The sequence below is a fragment of the Gallinula chloropus genome (assembly GCF_964237585.1).
Source record: "Gallinula chloropus genome assembly, chromosome: 16".
NCBI lineage: Eukaryota > Metazoa > Chordata > Aves > Gruiformes > Rallidae > Gallinula > Gallinula chloropus.
The window spans coordinates 7,094,232-7,113,054 of NC_140101.1; the positions used below are offsets into that span (position 1 = coordinate 7,094,232).

The window sequence follows — 18,823 nt, forward strand, 5'->3', positions numbered from 1 at the left end:
TGGAAAATTGAGGGGTTTTGCTCAGCTTTGCCAGGGAGCCTCTGGCAGGCTGGACTTCAGGTAGACGGTCCCCTCCGACAGCGTGCTGCTCCCACTGGAAATCAGCCAGGCAGCGCTAAGTGCCTGCATCTCACCTCTCCTCCTCAGCAAAGTGCCTCATTATGTCACTTCTGACACAAAAGGTGGTAAAGAGCCCTGAAACAGAATTCTTAGCCAGAAGGAAATTTAAGAGGAGACTGGACCTAGAGTTTTGCTTTGCCCCTAGAAAAATGAATTGTTGCCAGGACAGGCAGATTGCAGCTCCTTCATTTAACCCTACATGTCCCTCGGACGCAGATGAAGCTGCAGATCACCATCAGACTGCTGCTTCTTCCTGAAAAAAACAGAGGGCTGCTTTCTAGTGAAGAGGTCTAGGTATCAGCGAGTGTGGTGACACCTTATGTACCCCACTGAGTGGGACCGGGTGGCTCAGGTGAAGACCCCATCATTTCCCACAGAATGGAAGTACTCAATCCGAGCACGTTTCTTCTGTAAGGTCATGGCTTGCCTCTGCTTTTCCAGCCTGGCTTTGTCCCTTGCCTGCCGCAGCCCCACACCAGCAGCTGCGTTCAGCTCTATTTCATTCTGACAACACACAACGGAAGCACAAAACGATTACAAGTAGATGGATTTCTAGAAAGAATCACGTAGCTGTAAGCATATCTGAGCTGGTACTGAAATGTGTTTAGCATGACTTAAATGGTGCGCAGAAATGCAGGCTGGATCACTGGCTCTGTAAAATAAGCAGCAAAGTTGTCCACATGTTGTCTGTAAAGATATCGCTGCACTTGGCAACAAGACAATTTGGCTTTCCCAGAATACCCATTTAATGCGAGTGTGTTATGAGTAAGTGATATTGCATTATTCATTGTGATCAGGTTATAATGACTACATAAATCAAAGTTGGTTTACATCAAGCTATCTTCTTCTCTGGGGGACTGAAGAAATTAATCTAGATTTCTCCTTCCCCCGAGAAACACATTTGTGGAGAGATAAACCTCACTCCTTCCTCTCATTTGGTGTGCATCCTCAGGAACAATATTTTACACAAAGAAGTCACCCACAGCTGCTAACGGGAAGCGAAGCTGTCACCCTGCCTCTGCGCCTGTTCAGAATGCACAGCATTGCTCAGGACTGCAAAGTTATTGAGTTACAAACCCAGCTCTGGCACTGGCCAGAACTTGCTGCAAGACCTGTGCACAAAGATGCTTAGTAGGTAGTTATGAATCTGTACACCTTTTACTCTTAGACTTACTAATGTGAGGCACAACAGATGCCTACTGCTCTCAAGCATGAGGCATTTTAATCTTCAAAAACTCTTTCTTTCTACCCATCGCCTCCCAACTGGAATTGCATCAACCAGAAGTGGGGTTTTCATTAATGGTGCAGGCTCAGAACTCAAAGCCATTCCTCCACCCTTAGTTTAAAACACCAAACAGCTGGATTTCAGCCTACAGATACTTTCCCAAGTGCCACATGAGTGGCACACATGGCAACTTCATTCTAAATCTTTTTTGTCAGGGGCTTTGGGGTTGGTTGGGGTTTTTTTGATCCTTCATTATTACATGGGACTCATTCCACAGACAAGATTCACAAAATATCATCAGCAACTGAAAGTCCACATGCTGTGCCCCAAAGCACATTGTCTGAGCCACGGCAGGGTGCTGAGGGGCATAATCTAAGCACAGCCAGTAAATGGATTGGCTCACCCAAGATTACCCAACAGTAGAGCCTTTGTTTTATTTAGCATTATTTTATGCTCTGTGGACATGGATGCTGGCAGGGAAACACAAGCAGCATCTTACAGGTTTTGCTGTGCTACATATGTCATTGGTTCAGACACGCAACAAAAATGATGCTGCTGCCGGCACAGGTCACTTCTAGCAGATTTTAAGATGGAATGGGCTCATTGAAAGACAAGAAGGGATTTGTTGATACATTCCAGACTGGTAGAAGATCATTAAAAAAAAAATTTAAAATAAATAAATAAAGGGACAGCCAGGAGCTTACAAGTGCTCTTTACTGCAACTGCCAGTGAAGTAGTTTCGAAGCAATGCACCCCTTCAGATTGCTGATGCACTCAGCAGCTCTAAGGCTAGAGTTCAGAGGCATCTTAATTACAGATCCTGGCCAGATGATGAAGCACATTACCCGTGAAATCTCCCTGACATACAATCTTTTGAGGGCTTTGGAAGGACACTATGGTTCAGCCTAGGCAGTGCAGAGAAGCCACTGGATTTGGGGGAACACCTAAATCAACATTCTGCACCCTGAGGGGCAGGGAAAGGGCTCCAGGAGCACAGGACACCCAGGAGGCTGGTGCATCCAACACAGCAGTGGTAGCTGCTAATGCAAAATGCTGTTAAGAAGACAAGACTGGGATTTAGGGCTTGCTCATCCCCACAAGTGTTCTGCCAAGGACTTGTTTCTGCCCCTTGTCTGCTCAGCACGTGGTGCCTTGAACCTTCATTGGCTCCTTAACACAGCTCATGGGACAGAATAAATTACCCTGAGTAAGGAACTACACAGGAGCTGGAAGGGATAAGCAGCCATGTTGTTTAATGTGGCAGAGGGCAATGTAGAGCTTGAGCCCACTTTTTAGTTTCTCTAATCACTGTCTAGAATTTCAGGACCTAAAAGACAGGAAAGGTAAGATTTTAACTTCCACCCTCCCCTACTGCAAAAATGACAAGTTGGATGCAGTATCACTAGAAAAGGAGCATTACCTGCAATATCCTTCCACTTACAGGCCCTTCTTTATGGGCTTACAGCCTTCAAAGAATAGGGCTGCTGGTTTGGTGGGGTTTCTTTAAAGCCATTCACAGAAAAGGTTCTAATTCTGGGCTGCATTAGGCCATTAGAGGGGAGAGCTTCCAAGTGCTGAGAAGCATTTACAGCAGAAATCCTCTCCTGCTAGTGACAATTTTTTAAAAAGTCAGATTGGAGCTAAGTATCTGATTTGGGTCCTTGAACATCTGCTGGGCTTTATATGTGGGAACAGTTAATTCCAGGCATGAAACTGGACAGGAGCAAAATCAGCCTAGGACTCATCACTACTGAAGGAAGAGAAAAAAATATACTAAAGACTTCATCACAGACTGAAAAGCAAGTCTGTGTGAGCAGCTGAGGCTGGCTGAGCTGCGCAGAGTGTGGCTGGGGCTGCTCTGTCCTGCTGGGTCGGGCCATTGCCAGGGTCCAGAAAATTAACACAAATTAGTACTGTATCGGTTCGGGAACTGCCGAAGGGCTTGAAATCACAGCGATGAATTATGGCTGGGAATTACTCTTTTTTTTTGTCATGAGGTATTTGACTTGGTTACTTTAATTGCATGGGCTATAGGGGGAAAATGGCATTGATACAGCTCATTAACAGTTCATGGAGCTCACTAATTAGTACATCAGATGCACGAGGCTGCAGCACACACATGCGCTGCTAACCCATGATAACAGCCGCAAGCGGCTTTAGGAACAAGGCAAGCTCTGCTGCTACAGCGTGGGGGAGGGATGCTCTCCTGAACCCACCTGTCTGAAGGCACAGAGGGGTACCTCAGAGCCCACAACCATTTACAAGAGATGCATTTCAGAGCTGGGCTTGTAATTTTGAGAGTACATGCAATAAGACAAGAAAAGGCAGAAAGCACACACGAATCCCAGAATCCCGAGTCGGAAGGGACTCACAAGGATCATCAAGTCCAACTGCTGGCTCCATGCAGGGCCAGCCAAGTCAGAGTATGAGTGAGGACAATCTCAGTAGAGTTCGTCCTACAGCAGTATCTGCCAGCATCCAAAGCCAGACATGGGAGAAGAGCATCAGTTTCTCTCCTGCAGCGTATGAAACAATCTAGCAGTACCTGTTGCCACTTGCCCACCTGTTAAACTTGGTTAATGATGCTTGTTACGAGCTGCTGGGAGAGCCAAGGATGACAAATGCCCTGCAAGCCCACAGCTAACAGATGGGTAAGACTGCCCATTTCTGGCCTGCTGACACTCTTTGCCATTCACCATTAATTTAACCACAAGCTCTGGAAAGCATCACGGGCTTCATTAACGAACACATTCCCTCCTGTCCCTACAGACACCCTCCAGACGCCTGAAGTAAGTCTCAAGGTTAGCCCACCGTACTGTCCCAACACAACGTAAACTTCTCTTATCCCCTTTTTCTTCCAGTAATGACATCAAGGCTACAAAGTGGGGGTCATTCTCACCACCTCTTGAGCTTGGAGCAGTTTTAAAACCAAAGCAAATTTGCATGAAGGAGCAAATAATGCTACCAAGTGAGATGCTGCAAGCCAGGCTTCACCAAAGTACAGTGCTTAGTTAGAAGTGATGGAATTACAGCCCATTAAATCACAAAAACAAGCGCTCAGCACTGCCTGACAGGATTGCAGCAAAGAACCGATGTCCATTGCTGGGGAGAAGTCCACAGCAGTCAGAGTGTGTTTCCCTTTCCAAGCACCTTGGTGCCCTGGCTTCAGAGCGATAACCCTCGGGTGCGCGCAAAAGGACCCACAGCAGCACAGAGCCCACAGGGACGTAAGCTGTGGACAGACTCCATCCCGGGTATCACTGCTGAGCCTGCTCATAAGCGCTCCACAGCTCTGCCAGAACCTTCAATGCCACCGACCAGAAGAAGCGTGTCACCGGTTTGTCCAACACTCTAAAAAACTAAATTCAGTCAGTTTTCTAGTAAAGGTTTTTCTTTGTTTATTGCTTTTGTTTTGTTTTGGTTTGGGAGATGAACTAAGACTGACTTAATGAAACACAGATTTAAACAAAGATTCCAGATCCCTGGGTAGACCTCAGCTGCCCACTGGCCCTTGCCATCTTCTTGCATTTGCTTAGACTACTCTAAACATTCATTCAGACAGACAAACCCAACTTCTATCCATTCCTCAGGCCCCTGCAGTGTAGCACTGGTTAAAGGAGGAGTTCAAGAGTTCGTTCACATTTAGGTAGACTCCATCCTCAAGAAAGTATAAATGCTGCATAAAAAACCATCTAGGAAACCTTAGCAGAACATTGTCCTCATTTGCATCACTTCATTTAATGCAGAACAGCCACCTGTATTTTCCCAGAAGCACCATGCCAAGAGTACGCCACTCAGTGATGCGCAGTGAATCCAGTACAACCAGCTAACATCCATCCTCACCAGTGCAGACATCAGCAGGAGCACTACAGTGAATTTCTCCTTTGGTGACCACAGGGCATCGATAGTTCCCCAGATAAACACTTCTCAGCAAGTAACAGGACAACATCTCCTACATTAATGTTACTGGGGAGAAATGTCAATGCAGTGAAATCAGTGGTATTTGGAATTGAGGCAGGTTACATGATTTTCAGTAAAAGGGAAAAAAAAAAACCCCACTATTCTTTCCAATAGCTTGAACTTTCACTGCTATCTCTGACAGCCCTTGATGAAGTCAGACAAGAAGATAATAGGAACAGTCCATCAGCTTCCGTGGTATAGCTAAAACTACACAAACATCAAATTAAGGTGTCAGTCTCAGGTGCAGACCTCACATCTCTTTCTTCCAAGTGTTTCCACCAACACTACGAAATGTTAATTTATCGCTGATCGAACCTCAGGGCAACGGCCATACGCAGCAGGAGGACAATTACCTGCACACTGTAACGAAGCAGTGATGAAAGGGCATCAAAATCATGAAAGACTAAATTCCACCCAATTGTAATTAGCTTTTCTTTTCCTTTTGCTGCCTTGGCTTTTCTCTTCTATGCCTTGGCACATCCCATCATGCGTGCAGCAGGCAGCATCGTCACCGCCAGACTTCTGTCCTCGCAAAGGAAGAGAGAACCCACAACTGGCAGGAGACAAGGGAAGTGTTTGGGATCAAAGCAGAGGAAAAAGGGTGCTGTGCACAGGTTTGCATTTGACTCATTAAAATGAAGACTTCTTTAGAGCAAAATAGGAAGTGGGGAAGAACTGCTCGGTTACTAATTAACAGAGTTTATGGAAAGAGGCAAATCTGAGGTCTTGTTTTGGTTAACCTAAGACCATCTTCCAGAGGAGAACGTGGAAGGTAATGTACCAGAAAACATATGCTGGAAAGCACAAGGAAAGCTGTTCCTGCTCCCAAAAAGGTCCAGCAACAAACCAGGAATTTCATCTGCATAATCTTCTACATTCTACTTCTTGGAGAAAAACCAGAATGGTTTTTAGGCTTGTTTTGGGGGATTTTGGTGGGTATTTTTTGGAATGAAATTATGTTTCTCCACATGCAATCCTGAAGATCAGATTTGCCTATTTTTAAGACAGACAAACCTCCAGATTCCCCAGCTCAGTTTAGAACCATGGCTTGGGCTGTGAGTGATAACCAAAACAAAAACCTGGATGCTGCCCCAAAATGAAACTCAGATAGGAAACGTGGTGTGATGTAAACTGGGGACCATGGGAAAGAGAGCAGACTCTTGCTTCTTCATCCTGTTTTCACAAAAATTAAGATGCCTTAAACCCATCACATGAGTTGCAAAACCTCCCTTAAACTCCTGAATACCGTACTAAGCACCCTGGTCCTCTAACACATATATCACACAAGGTGAGCAGCTCTCAAAGGACATGCACCACTCACTCTCCCCAATTCAACTTCTTTGCTACAAGGATCTTTGCCTTAAGTCCAGAGGTAACCCTGTCACGACACCTACTGACTTGGACGCAAATCTCATTCAACTTTGCTCCAGATGACACCCAAGGGGGGTTTGCTCATGGGCTGGCAGACGAATGTCAGCACCAGACAGAGCTGCGTTAGGTCCCAAATGACATTTACTGGCATTCCAGTACCACTCCCTCACCAACTCAAGGACAAAAGCTCAGGCTTTCTAAGCAATCTCCTGGATCCCATCCCTGCTGTCACAAGTTCCAAGCAATAAGAAATCTTAATATCTGTGAATATGTTCCAACACCTTATTTAACGGCTTTCTAAAAATAAGGCTATCCAATGGGCTTAATATCTTGCAGGTTGAAGTTGGTACATAAGAAATCTGTTCCGTTTTTCTCTGTGCTTCCAGACTGAAAGGAGCTGCATAGGTGAACACGAGAGTTTTATTAATAAAGCTGCTTCAAATGTAGATACAGGCAGACAACTTTTCCCTCTCCTCCCCACCCCCAGCCTTACATCATTCTTGTTTCCAGTTTTCACAGCTCATACTCTAAACTCCCCATATTAACTTTCTGGCACGCTTCTTCCAGCACCAATTTCTTCAACCATATGGTTCGAGTCCTGCAGATTGTCTCTCCCCCATTTTACCTCTCCTCCCACAAGGTTTCACAGAAACAGTGCTATGCAAAACTTGTAAAAGTACATGTCATTTTAAATGTTCGATGCCGATCTTCTCAATGAAGGTTCTCCAGAAGTGAGTTTAATTAAAATCAGGAGCAGAAAGCCCTGGAAGCTTCACCTCCTTTCAGCTTTTGACAATTGAAAATTTCCACTGAAGTTAAAAAAAAAAGGGGGGGGGAGGTTGAAGTGGACAAGTCCAAAACTTGATCCAAAAGTTCTTCCAAACTTCTAAGCATGAATCACAGCTTTTCCCATTTAGCCCTGCAGCAAGCATGAATGCCACACTTCCTGAAGACCAGCCTACAGCACAAAATCCTCTTATTTCCCCCTCAAACCCTGCACATGGCTACTGTCCAACTTGTAAACTCTCATGCAAGCCTCAAATAGGCAAGAGATTAACATCCCCCTAACTCTGGCTGTACGTTTAAACATTGGGGGTACAGCATCAATAAAGAAAGAAGTGGCAGTCCAGAAACCCAGGAACGATTCTTTCATTGAGTTTTTCAATGAATCCAGGAATCACAGAATCACAGAATCGTAGGGTTTGGAAGGGACCTCCAGAGATCATTGGGTCCAACCCCCGAATATGTGTCTGAGTGTATATGATATATGACTATTGAGTACTGCTCTCGTTACTCCACTTAACCACGCATTTCCTAGAAACACACACCTAGTTACACAGCCATGCAGATGTCAGGTCCCTCCCCTGTCACAATCCAAAGACCAAACTATTACAAATTCCTACTATGGGGTGGGCCAGAAGGTCCCAGTTCTGCCTTGGAGGGCACCGCTTACACCACATTCCTTCACGCTGATGTGATTAAGAGTTTTTGAGCTACTCAGACCCATCAGCAAAGCAAATTGACACGCACAGATGTAGTTTCTGTCCTCGACAAGGTTAATACTAAAGAAGGAACAAGCCTCCTGTTGTAGTTCCAGCCGTTGCACCTTTCAGAAGAGACCCAGTCGCTGTTGTCTACTAATCTTTTTCTTCTGAAAAGATTTGGCTGAATTTGGTTAAGCTGGTTCAGAACCACATCCTGAACCCACACAAATTTCTTCTACTGCACACTAACATGACCCTTGCACCAACAAGATGGGTGGCACAGATAAAGCTGCTTTCAGAAGCACAGCTTCTGGTTTTACTCCTTCCCACCACCCCAAGAAGTCACGTCCTACTCAGCAGCCACATTTCCAGTAACGTTCAGCACTTGCACAAGGCCGCCCTTGTAATGAGAAATCATTTTATCATGCCCAAGTTGATTTGGAGAGGTGCAAAAAAATCAAATTATGCTCCCCCATGAGCAAAGGCAAAGCCAGTGAGGAGGAAATGCCGCATTCCCAGGCACACACTGTCCCCAGCACAGCCAGGAATGTGCCTTGCAAAAGGAGTCACTGGAAGGAAGAGGTCTGGACTGAGCTTAGCTCATCTTTATCTCTTGGAATAGAATCATAGAATGGCATGGGTTGGAAGTGACCCCAAGGATCATAGAGCTCCAACCGCCCTGCCACAGGCAGGGCCACCAACCTCAGGCCTGGTTCTACACAAGGTTGCCCAGGACCCCATCCAACCTGGCCTTGAACACCCCCAGGGATGGGGCATCCATTACTTCTCTGGGCAGCCTGTTCCAGCACCTCACCACTCTTTCTGTAGAAAACTTCCCCCCAATATCTAATCTAAACCTTCCTTCCTTTAGTTTTAAAACATTCCCCCTTGTCCTGCCATTGTCTATCTTTTTTAAAAGTTGAATCCCCTCCTGCTGATAAGCTCCCTTCAGGTACTGGAAGGCTGTAACGAGGTCCTCCCACCTTGCTAGACATGGACAGAAGTTTCTTCAGCTTTAAGGAAGGTCCTGAAAGCTGTCATTTAAAACTCCGTTCTACACATTTGTTTCCAGGAGATCTAGACCCTGATACTGACAGAAGCCACCCAGGTAGGACTGCAGGAACACAGCAGATGCTGGATAACCCCATGCTTGCCTTGCCTGAAACCCTGGAGGACACTAGCTGATCTCTGTGTCCTCAGGAGACTCCCATGGGTGAACACAAGTGCCATCAGAACTGCACTTTGGGCTTCAGCTGCTAAGACCCCGCTAACCCTCACGTTGAGCGCTCAGATCTTTGCCTTGGACCCAGCCCAAATTTCCGTGGAGGACCCACTCTAATAGACAGATGAGGCCGATCATTCCTTGCATAACAAGGAGGTGCCTCCAACAGATGGGGTTACAGACAACCCCAAGAGCAGGCTGTGCAGAGCACGGATTTAATTAGAAGTGTTGTTAAACAGATACGACTGCAAGAACAGCGCTGTGCCTCGCCTCCCGAGCGCAAAGTGGAAGATACCTCATGAGACAGGATTCTGCAGAAAAAGAACCTGTCAGCAGCGTTTCCTTTGCCAGACAGAGGCACGAGAAACAGATTGCTAGGTAAAAAAATTCCACTTTACCCATCTCTTCCTCTCCGTAAGCTTTATCCTCCGACAGCAGATCTCCAAGTCTCTGCAGAGACCTGCATTTGTAGGAACAGACACTTCGCTGTTAGCACAGCTCCATTAAAGCCAATGGATCCTCCCAAATGAGAGTTTTTAATAGCCTGTAATAATTTGATAGTAATACAAACTTGTGGAGCAGACTCACAGACCTTCACGTGCTGGAAATGCCTTCATAAAATCGTGGCAATAATAAAATAATTCAGGCTGCCTGTTAATAACATCCGATTTTGAGAGTTACACATGTTATTTTCAGTGTTCAGACTGTTCTTCTGGGCTGTAAACACCCGGTGTATCTAGTTAGCACCGGTGTGTGCTCTAGAAAGATAAATACTTTGCAAGGCTTCTCTAACAAACAGCCAATTGCCAGGGCTATTTGTTTTAACTACTCCTGTCATGCAGAAACAGTAATCTATGTATATTAATTCAGCAGCATATGCTGTCCTACACTTTTCTAATTTTAATAACCCTGCCTTTCATAAAGGAAGAAAAACTTTATCCTCTTCTAGAATACAGGTCACCTTAATTTTCATATGCAAATTATTTCAGCATTCCTGATTCTGCTTTTAGTTCCAAAAATCTTGTAGCATCTTCTTGAGCTCTCTATGAAAACATGTGTTTCATTCGACATCTGGGAGAGCCAAACTTGTTTCACAGCTCCAATTCTGGTGTCATCACCGTGAATTTAAGAGGCAGACACCCCAAAGTAACGTGCTGTGAAGAGCCAGGGGACAGAGAACAACATCACAGAGAAGTGTTTGCTGAAGCAAAAAGCATCGCAGCCCCTACACTTTTGTAGGCAACACACTGCCCATTCAGGGGTTCAACCCTAATTCATCCCTTATTTCAGTCGGGATTTGTAACAATTACAGCACAGATTTCTCATATCAAAGCTCTTCCAGAATAAAGACATCAATCAGCAAAACAGATAAAGGTTGCTTCAGCATTGGGAAGTTTGGGAGTCAGAGTCCATGAGAGCGCAAACTGCTGTAGGTGGCTCCACGTCTATCTTTAAGCCTTAACGTTTAAAAGATGCTGTCAGTCTTTGCTGTTGGATGGTCCCTGGAAGATTGTCCCATAACACCATCACCCCACGCTGCCTAGGCAGAGCTTTGAACCACCTTGGCCCACAGCAGGTCAAGCATCACAGGACACAGAAGGAAGCTCACCCTTTGCTACACCGTTACACTGAGGAGTTTAAAAGGGATGAGAAATGTGAATGCAACAGAAACACCTGCACACAAGCCAGATGTGCTCACAGTAGGCAAAGTCTGGGACAGATTACAGGCATCATCCGTATGTTTGGAATGCCATTTTACCCTCCTGAAAAGCAGCAATGTTTAAGCCACCACAGCCATACCCTCTACCAATACCGAATCTCCAAGCAAGCCAGAGGGAACATTTTGGGAATACAAAGTTTCCTAGTCAGTCAGGTACTGTGCAGAGCCAAAGCAGACCCTGCAAGGCTTCCCATAGTTGTGGACATAAACAACTCCTCAAGAGACCCATATCTGCTCGCCACCAGCACATCTCAGCTGGTTCTCTGAAGCCCTTCTGCTTGGTCAGCACTATTTTGCTTTCAGCTGCAGACAGCTCAGGGCAGTTGCTGTTCATCGAAGAGATTGTTTCCCTCTGACACCAACAGTAGTTCATCACTCAATGCAACAAGACACTCCAAGTGTGTTACTGGCATACCAGAAACCAGGGGCTGACAGCTCACCCCAGGGCATCTTGCTCCAGCAGTCTCCCATACATCAAGAGGCCAGGACAAGCCAAATGCCTGCACACTCCATAGGGTCTTCCAATGGGAACAGCATCACCTTCAAAGCCTGCACAGGATGGTAGCCAGCACCCTGCTGGTGCCAAGCCATCAGCATTCCCAACACTGCTGCCTGCATCCTGAGGAACAGGCTTTGGGAATGTTGCCCACCTTCACTTCGAGCCCCCAGGACCTTCTTATGCCTCCACCATGGCCTACACCTACTTCTGCTGCTCACATCAGAACGTGGCATCCAGCAAACCCAAACTGAGGAGTGGACATGGGAAGGGTAAGCTGAGCCTTAAGGCTGGGTGTTGAATCTATGTGTTGGACTGCAACAACATGCAGGACCAGGAGACCCCTTCCCGCAAGGGGAGATGGACTGGCTGCACTTTGAAGATGACTTTGAGGTGCCTCTTTCCTTTCAAAGCTCTTCAGACTCAAAGGCCATCTCTTTCCAACGCTCCTGGGATGATTTTAAATTCCAGGTCGAGCTGATCCAACCGACAACGAAGACCCAAGTGCGGTCACCAACAGCTCACATCCACCCTTCCTTACGATGGAAACATAGGAACCAGCCTCTTCTTAACTGAAAGAAAACACCCCAGAGCACATCCCCCCTCAGAAAACTCCCTTCTGTATTGGAGAACAAGCCCTGACACGGCTCCTCTGTTTCATGGGCAGGCATCAAGCACTTTCAGAGGAAGAAGAAAGGTGACAGTGAGCACCCAGCCCAACCGAGCACGTTCCTTCCTTCCCAAACTGACCCAGTGGTGACCAGTGGAGGCTGATGGGAGTGCTGCTCATGGAGCAAAGCTGGGTTTGTATTAAGGGCCCCTGGCAGGGTGTGTTTTAACACTGCCAGCAGCTTCCAGCACACTGCATCCTCACTGGCATGATGGGGGGGGGGGACGACCATCGCCTGGGGAATTCTTTTTCTCCCTATAAGGATGGAAAGAACAGGGAAGGGTGTGCTTTCCCCTGAATATATTTGGCTCTGCAGAAGACACATGTGATACAAATGTTGCTATGGAAACTATTCTATTAAATAATATTAAATTAAATTTGCATATTTAAAGTGGGCAAAAACAGTCCAGGTACAAAACTAATTAGGCAAAATTCAATCTTGGGATTACATAGCAGGGCCTATCAGAGCTGTCATTTCCCTTCTGAAAGAGGTTTGGTTTTGAGCAAGCTGCTTTTCTGCACCCCTTTCTCTCCAAATGTAGCACCCACCCGCACCCCAGTTATTCAGAAAAGTCATTTCTTGAGATAATTTGTAGATACAAGATCTGTTCCTAGTTCCCTTGGTGATGGAATTACCATAGCATTACAGAGAAAAACCCAGGAGCTGAATTCAGCCTGAAAAGACAATGCGCTGATTACAGCGGTGCCACCATAACACTGGGATGTATTTTAGGAACTCCCACTTGCATCTCACCACTCAGAGCACTGAAATCCTTCTGAATTAAACAGCAGTCCTACACAGGGCTGGAGAAGGCTTGTCCTTCCTGATGCATGCAGAGTACAGGACAGTACTTGGAAAGTTGGTATTTTAAGGTCTAAAGTATTTTTCTCCCCTCCCATCTCCAGCTGTCCTGCAGCCCTCCCCAAGGCAGCTACCAGAAAACAAGCTGCCTGCGTAGCTCCAGCCCCTCTGCACAAGCCAAGCTCATGGAAGCCCCTGTGTAAGACCGAATTCAAGCTCCTGCCAAAGGCAGGTGTTGGCCCCAGGTGCTCAGCCAGCCTCCAAGCCTGCCCTGCACATGCACACCCACACCAGGGACCAGGATTCCGAGAGGAGAAAGGACACGTTTTAGCCGGGGCCACGTACGAGAGGTGGGTGCTCAGAGCTGCGCCGCTTGTCCTGCATTTAAAACCTCTGGTTAATCGTAATTACCCACTTCTACTCGGGTGCTGTAAATCAGGGCACCAGGCTTTTAAGCAGCTTATAGAAAATGCAAGTTACAGGAAGAAATCCGCAGCCGTGTTCCAACCATCTCTCCTTAAGTAATGGGCCAAGACCGTAAATTCAAAAGTAGAAGGAGAGGAAAGCATTACTGCTGATGGAAATACTTATTTCTGAACAAATGGAGCAGCAAGATTTGAATAGGTCACTTCTCCCTCGTAGCACAGCCTCCATCGCCAGATCTAAAGCTGTGACAGCCACAGCACAGCAGCCACCCCCCTCCCCGCCCTCCCCACATCCTCTGCAGCGCTGGAAAGCCATCGGGACAGCACACCCGGAGCCAAGGGCAGCCTGGGGTGACCGACTCAGGGCACTTCATTTGAACAAATCTGCAGCCCTGGGACTTTGCTCAGACTTCTTCACAACAGCACTCACCACCCCATCACCCCTTTCACACTTCCCAGCCATTGCTAGGGATGCAAACCTACAGAACTAGAAGGAACAAGATCTAATACGGAAACTGTCTTTTCAAAGAAAACATCTCACGTTCCTTCCAACGACACAATGTCATTCCCTGGTTTTGCCTTTGTTTTCCCATTCGACTGTCAATCGCGTTTCTGCTGAGAGGGCACTGAACGCTTCCCCACCACCCCCACCCACCTCCTTCAAAGGACTCTGGAAAGCCTTCGGAAAGGCAGGTCGGAGGCACGTACAGAACTGACGCCTCTTGAGTTAGATGCACCTTATTCACCAGCACAGGATGGAAAGATGTGTCAAAGTTTAATCTGACTCTTCATTTATGTTGGAACAAGATGAGTACTAAGATACGTTTATTCAGTAATGGAAGGACAGGTAGGATACGCTAATTCTGCTCTGTTTACTACAAGTTCTCTCCTAATGACATTATTTCCATCTGTCACAGGACCAGGTGGCTCTTACAGAGTGAGCAATGCCTGCAAGCCCAGGTAGGAGGAAAACAGCCTCCTGCAATACTTCCAAATGTTTTCCAGTTTCCAAACAAGCCAGGGAGAGGCAAGTTATCAAAACTGTAGAGAAGCCATTGAACATGAATGCAGCAAATTAATGAAACTGTAACTGTAATAAGCCAGCAAAAGCTTCCAGGTGACCGCACACCCAGTCTCCCCCAGTGATGCAAAACTCAGGCTATGAACAATTCTGAATTGCCAACCCACCAGTGCTCAGTAAACACAAGAAATGAGTTGTGTTCCTGTCCTGAGAGGCAGGCACATCAATTAAAGCATTTTATATACCCAAAGCCCCCCCCCTCCAGTTTGCATCCCCCTTAGGCCATGTTGGCTGGCTCCGGGAGGCTTGGAGCACACCAGTCCCATTGCTGGGAGGGCTCTAGGAGCAGCAGCCCACCAACCGTTGGAACAGACCAGGCTTTAGGAGAGCATATGCCAAACAAGGTGCCACAGGGACCTGGACCTGTGTAGTACCTACCACCGAAATTAGGAACGCCCCATGGCAGTAAAAGAACAGGCTTAAAATAAGTTTAAGATTAAACAAGGCGCTGAAGGGGGCTCTGGAGATCTTAATTTTGTGCCACTCAATGGCAATGAACTTCAAAGCCCTGGAGACACCACAGCTCTTCACCGGTCCCACACAAGACCTTAAGGACCTGACTTTTAGCAGCCCCTTCCCCGGGACCTCTCTCAGTCCCATCCCCTCCCCAAAGTTCCCCCGCACCCCCAGATGCCCAGCCCGGAGGGCTCGGACATCCACGGCCCCGCCTTCTTCCCGGACACCCTCTTCCTCCCCCGGGTCGGAGCCCTCCGCTCATCCCGGCCCGAAGTTGCCGGGGGCTGCCCGGCTCCGGGCGCTGCTCCCAGGGAGCTCTCCCGAAGGGCAGAGCCGGGAGGTGGAAGCAGCACAGCCTTCCCGGCAGGCAGCATCCCCACCTCCCTACGGGAGAGGACGGAAAAGGCATGCACATATACGTGCGTGTGTACAGACACAATGCGTGTGTGTCTATACGTGCATTCAGGTGCCTTTCTTCTTCTCCCCCCTACACCCCGATTTTTTCGTTCCGTGTCTCTCCGGCGGATCAACCCGCTGAGCTCAGTTTGCAAAAAGCAGAGGACAAAGGAGGGGAAGAAAAAGCAAAGAACAAAAAAGGGGGGCGAGGGGAGGGAGATGTGGGGAAAGCCCCATGGCAGGTGCCCCTCGGGCGACCCCCTCACTCACCCCCAGCCGCCTGCTCCGGATGCGCACGTAGCCCTGCTTCACGATGTCGTTGAAATTGGAGGCCATCCTTCCCCGGGAAAGTTGGCGGCGGCCGGCGCCGCTCAGCCAGCCCGCATGGCGCGCAGCAGGCTCCGAGCCGCGCCCCGCTCCGCACCGCCCCGCGGAGCGCCCCGGCCGTGGGAAGGGCCGACGGCAGCGCCCGCCCCCCGCAGCCTCCCCGGCACACCCGTCCTGCCGTCCCGGGAGGGGTCCCGGCTCCCCGGCCTCGGTGAGGAGCAACCCCCAGCGCCCACCATCGCGGGCTCCGAGCTGCCGAAACGCCCCGGGCGGGGACGGGCGGGGGTCGCAGCTGGGGGTTAATCAGATCTGCCCCGTCCTGCGGAGGGGATGGGGGCTGACCTGTGGCTTTCCCCAGGAAAGCGGGGTCTGCAGAAAGTCTGTGGGGTGGAAGCCTGCCCCGTGGCACAGCTCCAGGATCTCGACAGGCTGGTAACTGGAGCTGCCGTCCCGCCGCGCTCCCCGTGTCCTGGAAATGTCACACCAGCATACGCTGCATTCTCAAGGCAACGTGTGGTGTCCTGGCTCTGGGCCTTGGGGTTGCCCTCTGCATCCCCCGAGATCTCCTCTTCCAAGAACATGTGACTATGGCCAACTCTGCTGGCAAGCCCAGAGGAGGGGGGCTCTCATGACCCCTCTCACTCGACACGGGTTACCTGTTAAGGGTTTGCTATAAATACGATGTCCTGGAAAGAGGGACCGTTCATCTCTTCATAGCATCTTTAAATAGCACCACAAATATAGGCGGTCTGAGGAGGAGGTCAGCCAGATTGATGACTTTGACTTTGAGAATTACCATGCTGTGGAAATTATAAAGGGGGTAGGGCAAGGAGGAAGGCAGAGCAGAGGATCTGTTCAGCCCAGGGCCACATGGATGCCATGCCTGGTTTTATTCAGTTGTTCAATGGCTACAAAACCCCCCTATGATAAAACCAGCCCCTTTCCAGTTTAAATATGTAGCTCCTTCATTTTAGGAGCAGCCAGAAGTGATGGTGGCTGCTCCACGGTGGTAACAACATGGTGCTTCAGTTCTTATTGAAGAGGTGATTATGCTTTGCAAGGCTTTACGAAATATTAATTGATGGAGTGGATTACAGAGATGGAGTGTAGGACTCTCTAGCTGAAGGGCTAACTCACTCTGGATGGAGGAGACAAGCCTGCAGTCCTCCCCTCAGAACTTTATGCTTCCCTCTCCTTTTCAAGGAGCTGTTTTACAGGCAGCACAAAACAGAGCAGCTGCAGCTAGAAACAACAGCTCCCACACCCATGCACCCAAACCCGATGGAAATGGGAAGAACATCAAGAGACCAGCCCATCCTCCAGGGTAACAGGACCCTAAAGGGACACAGAAGCTGCAGCAAGGAGCCAATGCTTTGTAATACACAAAACCACCCGGTAACAAACCTCTGTTGTTGTACAGGCCCAAGAACGCTGTCAGCACCATTCTGAGGCACCATTAGACTCCACTGCTGGTGAAGAACTGGAGAAGTTAAGACACCCAGCCTGCTTCATCCTGTGTACAAGTGTGCATTCAGCAAGGAAACATATTGCACAATCTCAAGCACCATGAAAACACCAATGCTGGAAGCACAGAGTAGATTCTATATCCAGGGGAGAAAAAAAAAAACAAGAGTGAGCTTATTTTGGTTTCAAAGACATTTGTAGCAGGAAACAAATTACAGAGCCACTTTAGATGTCTTTTCAACAAGTTTAGACGTTTCTTCTAATCCCTTCCAGTACCTGTAAACACCTACCACTGATTTCATTAGCCACTAGCACATTCTGGCAGGTAAACACATTCCTAAGAGCTTTGCTAAGTAAAGGTGGATTTAAGCCTGTGCTTATTCTTTGATGAATTAGGATATTAGTGTCCACTTACGTTTTCACTTTGAACAACATAAATCCCTTATACGGGCTATGGTTCAAAGAGAAAATGTGTTTTAATTCCCACGTGTGCAATACGTTCCAAGAATGTGCCAGAAAATCTCATTGTTCAGGTTTTCAACCCAATACTATCACTAGAAAAAACCTTGTTTACCAGGTTTCAATGCCGATGCAAATGTGTGCTCGCATTGTTTTGACAGGAGTCCTCCTTTCATTTCCCTAGGGGCCCATTGACCATTTGCACTCCCCGGAAGGAAATGCTGCACGTGTTTGTCTATATTCAAACCTGCATAAAACCTTTTTAATAAGCTTTCATTGAAATGCAAATTCTTTTCCTTTTAATGGCGATGTTATTGCTATTATTTCTTATGAAGATACGAGTCAAGGGTCACTTTGAAGCACTAGCCTGCTGTTAATAATTTAAGTGGATTATTGTTACATTCTAATCTCATAATAACTATCGCTGTAGTGCCCTACAATGAGCTCATTGGCTTTTAGGGCTCTGGAAACGGAAATCACTGTTATATGTTTTCACTGCAAACGTGGGGATCAGTTGGTTTTTTCCAAAATGCCATACTGACATTTGAAAAAGAAGTTACATTCACCTTATTATATTTGCAGCATGTCATCCCCTGTGTCCGTGATATTATTTCATCACAGTCTGGAGGCAAAATGTGACAAACACCTCCGAGGCTTCCCAAGTTAAAGAATAAGAAAACCACAGAGGCCATTTTAAGGAAGCAATATTTTCCCTGGAAGTTATTTCCTTGAACAGATGGAGCTCCAGTCAAACATTTCCTGACAAAAAAATTTCCTCATTTGATCACCCTGAAATGATTTTCTGGAAATGGATAGCATACATCAATATTTTTTTATGAAAAGCTGCCATAATATTTTGTCTCTGTAAGGTCAAGATGCCAAGATTTTTCCACTATTGTTTTGATTTTTCCAAGTAGTTTTGAAATTATAACATCACCATGAAGTGTTCTGACCTTATCAAGTACTTCTGGGCTACTGGAATGTGGTATTTCAAACACAGGATCTCCATGGAGAGCTCTTTGGCATTCCTATGTCTAATTTTGTTTTGGCGCGAGATAAATTTGTGACATTTCATTCTGATTTCTGCAATAGGAATTCTGAATCTGGACTAGTTCTAGCTGCAAGGAAATGCAAGAGATAATGAA

At 47.3% G+C, this 18,823-nt stretch overlaps 1 protein-coding gene across 2 annotated transcripts in view; it reads right to left on the reverse strand.

The window, feature by feature from the left end:
• The window catches only part of DOK5 (docking protein 5), a 42,230-nt gene extending 26,422 nt beyond the window's left edge, over nt 1-15,808 (reverse strand). For both annotated transcript variants that reach the window (XM_084271585.1, XM_084271584.1), the window contains exon 1: nt 15,699-15,808. In XM_084271585.1, the coding sequence (XP_084127711.1) occupies nt 15,699-15,764 (66 nt within the window). In that variant the 5' untranslated portion in view covers nt 15,765-15,808. The remainder of the gene's footprint in view (nt 1-15,698) is intronic.
• Nucleotides 15,809-18,823: the final 3,015 nt, after the last annotated feature.